The sequence below is a fragment of the Galeopterus variegatus genome, unplaced genomic scaffold, assembly GCF_000696425.1.
Source record: "Galeopterus variegatus unplaced genomic scaffold, G_variegatus-3.0.2 Scaffold6803, whole genome shotgun sequence".
In the NCBI taxonomy this organism is placed as follows: Eukaryota; Metazoa; Chordata; class Mammalia; order Dermoptera; family Cynocephalidae; genus Galeopterus; species Galeopterus variegatus.
This window is the reverse complement of record NW_007732914.1, coordinates 37,808-43,105: the sequence shown is the minus strand read 5'-3', so window position 1 is coordinate 43,105 and position 5,298 is coordinate 37,808. Positions and strand designations below refer to the sequence as shown.

The 5,298-nt window shown below is 37.0% G+C and overlaps 1 protein-coding gene across 1 annotated transcript in view; it reads right to left on the bottom strand.

The window, feature by feature from the left end:
- The window catches only part of UBXN8 (UBX domain protein 8), a 37,081-nt gene that overhangs the window by 7,649 nt on the left and 24,134 nt on the right, over positions 1-5,298 (bottom strand). The window contains exons 5-6 of the mRNA XM_008591273.1: positions 4,482-4,619; positions 2,563-2,604 (exon numbers count right to left, since the gene is read on the bottom strand). Coding sequence (XP_008589495.1) covers positions 2,563-2,604; positions 4,482-4,619 — 180 coding nt within the window. The remainder of the gene's footprint in view (positions 1-2,562; positions 2,605-4,481; positions 4,620-5,298) is intronic.

Below are 5,298 nucleotides of genomic sequence, written 5' to 3'. Positions count from 1 at the left end.
GTTGCGATCCGTTGCCGGACACAAAAAAAGACAAAAAGGAAAAAAAAAAAAAAAGAAACAATATGACTACACAATTAATAAAGACAAACATCCCCAGATCTTGGGTAACAATGGCATATCACATTCCCTATTCCATGTATAATTTTTTTAGTTTTAAAAAATTTTTATTAGGGTGATAAGATGAAGAATGGGTTGGAAAGGTACCCTTTCCAAAATAGAATGCTTTCTTTTTCTTGTTTTCAACTTTTATAATGATAATAACACCCCATGTTTAATGTCTATTTTCATTATTCTGAAAAAGTCTGCAACAATAGAGGGGAAAAGACAGAGAAGTCCACAGGGACCAGGCTAACTGCCCAGAAACAGGTCAGTAGATCAAGAGCAGGATAACAAGACCCAGGTCCGTGAGAACAGGAGAATTGTGGAAAGATGGAATGGGACATTTGCAGTCATCAGGCTTATGACTGGTTAGCGGGCAAGTAAGAATTTTTGCACTGAATTCTTAGAAATCTATGAGTAGTAGCAACTGCACAGATGGTTGCTGACCAATGATCATTCTGATAGAATCAATATATTCTAACATTTATTAGCTTTTCTTCATTAGTGTAGAATAGAATACACTGTAAAAGTTATCAAGTGGTATCAACTACACACTAGTGGTATTCTTAGTAAAATTTCATCATGTAATATAAAAGTTGCTTATATTGATTAATATAATAAATATGGTATATATATTTGGGGGGGGGGGTGTGCACCTGGCCAATATCGGGATCTGAACCCTTGATTTTGGTGTTATCAGCACCATGCTCTAACCAACTAAGCTAACTGGCCGACCCTGGTGTATACATTTTACATGTGATTTTCAGGTAATAATTACCATAACTTTGTTGACTTCATTAACCAAAAGTAAAGTAGACAGAATAAAAAATCAGAGCAGGGAGGAGAAAGAGGAATAGTAATGCTTATGGAGTGAGTGTGGGAAGGGTGGCTGGATCTGCCTGGGGACCCAGGTTCCAACCCTAGCTCTACCAGTTGGTACCTCGGAACCTCTTCCTGCCTGCGGCTTCAGCTTCAAGTGTGGAGATGGGGTGAGTCTCTCCAACTCTAAAATTCCATTACTCTGACATATACTTTAATGAGTGTAACACATCATCTATCAAGTATTAGAAAAAGGTAGAGAGGAAACAAAATGGAGTGACTACAAATTACAAAAGGAGACAACATCACCTGCCAGTGACAGGACCTGTCTCTCTGTCACTGAGGTATCTTAACCTTTTAAAGGTCACAGACCTGATGATCTGGAAAAAAACCACTGTCCTATCTATAATCACAAGGGACAATTCCAAGGGCTTCACTGACAACCTCATGTCTGATCCATGGACCTTTGGTGACAAACTGCTCTTCTACAGGATTAATGTCATACGCTTCAAAGCCAGGGTAAATTCATAAGTGGCAGAAGTTCCCTGTCAAACCTAAGTAATATTTAATTACTCCTGTTCTATAAAATGGCTGTCATGGATACCAAACCAAGAGCTTGATAAAAAGTGAGATCAGGACAGACATACTGCAGGCATGAATTTGTTGGATATAACGGGGGAATTAGAAGTCTTAAAAAAAAAAAAAACATTGTTTTTCTCCTGGGGGTTGGGTGTCTGGACTGTGCACTTCATCATCTTTTTATCTATTTGTTTACTTATGTATTTAATTGTCTCTATCTTTGTATGACTTTCAGACTTTCCTCACATATCCAAAGTAGTAAATTCAAATGTTAAAAATGTATTGACAAAATGAGACCCTCCCAGCTGCTTTCACGGCTGCTCCAAGTTGCTGAGCCCCAAGAAACGGCACGCTGTGAGGGCTCTCTTTCGGGACTTATTGCCCACGTGACTTAATGGCTTTAAAGACATGTGCTCCCTGAACATTAGAGAAGTGTCTGCAACTAAGCTGGCCGATGACGGGAAGGCAGCAGAAGACTGTAACACAGCAGCTGGGAGAAGGCAGCTTAGTGCAGAGGGGGGTGTCAGTCCCACCCAAGCCCCCCAGTAGCAAACCAACCTCAAATTAAAACATCTACAAAGTAGCTGCAGTGATCATTTTTCTTTTGTAAGGGGAGAACTACAACTTGAAGTTAACTGCCTATTTTGATTCCGTTTTAATAAGTAACTCATTTGCTGACCTGAAATCTGGAGAAGCCCATACGCATCTTATCACTACCTGGGCAGTTCCCGCAGACAGCAGGTTTGCAAAATAGGACTCATGCTGAAGAATTGGATATTACACAATATTCAAAACAAGATCTAATTACAGTGTAATCACATGAACACTTACACTACCTTTTCTTTCTAAACCAAGTTTAGATAAGACATTTGCTTGATGTAAAAGCAAAGAAAATAGAGAATTGGATATTACACAATATTCAAAACAAGATCTAATTACAGTGTAATCACATGAACACTTACACTGCCTTTTCTTTCTAAACCAAGTTTAGATAAGACATTTGCTTGATGTAAAAGCAAAGAAAATAGAAAATATGTTTAATTTTCAAAGAAAAAAAAAGCTTACTTCTGCAGCTGTTTCAGAAGGTTCTTCAGGTAAATCAGGAACCTACAGAAAAGATTTGGTGAAAGAAACAAAAACATTTTCAAAAAGCAAAAAGTAATCTCAATGAGAAGAGTTCCTTTCAATATAGTTTAGACACATCTAAGCTTAATGAAATCTTTTCTTTCAACATACATCAATAAAGATTTAAAACTAGAACAGATTCTTAGATTACACATATAGGTGAGATCACACAGTGTTTGTCTTTCTGTGCCTGGCTTATTTCACTTAGCGCAATGTCCTCCAGGCCCATCCAAGGTATACATGAGAGACTGGTCAACAGGTACACAGCCTCTGTGACACAGGAGGACTAAGTCTTGGTGTTAAATTGCACAGCAGGACAACTAGAGTTAACAATATTGTGTACTACAAAATAGCTAGAAGAGAGGTTTTTGAATGTTCTCATCACAAGAAATGATAAGTTTAAGATGATACATATACTAATTAGCCTGATTTGATCATTACACAATGTATACATGTATCAAAATATTATGTTGTACCTCATAAATTTGTATAATTAAAAATTAAAAAGTTTACAATGAAAATGAGAGCTCCATTAATAAACATTTTTGAGTAAGCAATTTTGTGCTAACAATACATCATAAAATAGGATATGAGAGGACACCTGCCAACCTACACACATTTAAAGAATTTTATCTTTATGATGTTCCAAGTTATTATATAAAAACATACTGTTTAAAGAAACAGAGGATAAATATTAACATGAATTAAGTTCAATAATTATTTAGGTTCTCATATATACACATTTTAACATAAATACATATTTTCTGCCACTGACACTCGTAGGGGACTGGGCAGCAACCACGCACCTTGATTGCTTTTGTCATTTACTCACATTTCCCTATTTCTGTTAATCTGTTAAAAAACCAGATGTTCGGACCATTCTCTGTCATCCGAACACCAACAACCCTTTCTATTTTTTAATACCACAGACTCTATGTTTTATAACATTTTATCTATCACATATTATTTGCATTTATTAAAAAATCCATATTTACCATCAGCATGAGATAGTGTTATTAACAAATAATAAAGAAACTTCAGCTTTTTTTTTTTTTTGGTGGCTGGTCCATATGGGGATCTGAACCTTTGACTTTGTTGTTATCAGCACTCTTACCAAATGAGCTAACCCCAAAACTCAAATTTTTAATTTTTAATTAACATATAATTCGTTAGATCTTTTTGAAATTTTGGTTAATAGTTTAATAACCCAATTCCTGCCCTTAAGCTCCACTATGGGAGCAGGAAATCTCAGATTGAGAAGTAATATATCAGAAACTACTTTCAGGGAGTAGATAGCCTCCCAGCTTTCAGTACGAGTCAGTAGAAACAGATTTCTTATTTCCAGCCTTTTCCAGCTCCACATCAGAATCAATTTAGGGATTAAAGATTTGAAAGAAAAGCAGGAATAATAAACCTGGGCACTATTCCAAAGTGAATGATTGCTAACCCAATCTCCAGAAGGGCCACTGAGGGAAATTACACACACATGTTAATAATAAGTATTATTATTAACATGAGTGTGTAATATGGCTTACTCACAAAATATGGCTTCATAAAGTCTTAGGCTACCTAACAGAAACGCTTTCTTTAGCAAACATTACTTTTCATTTCTACAAAACTATGAGTATTTTCTAAACCTATTACTTACCTTCCTAGCTTCCCCCTAAGTTTGGCTCAGAACATTAACATTAAACAGAATAGCTGATTCCTAATGAAGCTGATCACTTGGGAAGGTGGTGGGAAGACACCACCAGGATTAAAAGCCAGTCCTCATCTCATCCAGTATACCAACTCGTCTAGAGGACAATAGTCCTACCACACATGGCTACAGTTCAGAGCGTAGGCATTAAGTAACAAACCTTGTTCTGCGTGGGCTGTTCAGCAGGTGGTGAAACTTTAGTTAAAGGCTTAGGTAATTTCCGTTTCTTTGCGGCGTCTCTGTTTGATGTTTCAAAACATGTGTGACTCGCATTTTCAAGCACCGAATCTTCATCACCCTGGCCAAAAATAACACTTTTTAAAGAGATGCTTTGTATAAACATTATTCTACTCACAATGGTTATTTTTTTTTTCCTTTTTGTCTTTTTTCGTGACCGGCAACGGATCGCAACCCTCAGTGNCACTGTAGCAGTGCGCCACCGGGCCGGCCCACAATGGTTATTTTTTTTAAAAACTGATAGTATTTCAGAAGAAAAATATAAATAAGCCATTACTAGCCCCAGAAAATTAAAACATTTATCTCCTTGCATAAGAAAAAATGGGACTTAATAGAAGAAACCACCCTTATCCAGTTCTGGGGTTCCCTCTGATAGACAAAAGGCTGACATGATAGGTACCTTTTACATCTCTGATAAGCCCCCAAGTTTCTCAGTAGGATGGAAGAAAGAAAAATGCCTGAATGATATCTCTATTAGTCTGATTTTGTTACTTATGACACAATACCTGGAACTGGGTGATTTGTAAAAACAACCAAAATTTATTGCTTTCAGTTTCAGAGGCTGGGAAGTCCAAAGTCCAGTGAACACATCTGGTAAGGGCCATGTTGGTGATGACAGTGACACAGGTCTCACATGGCAGAATGGCGGAGCAGACGGAGACAACTTCTCATGTGCTCTTCTTTTAAAGCCCTCAGAACCACACCTTTGACTACCACTAAACCATCAACTTAATAACCTC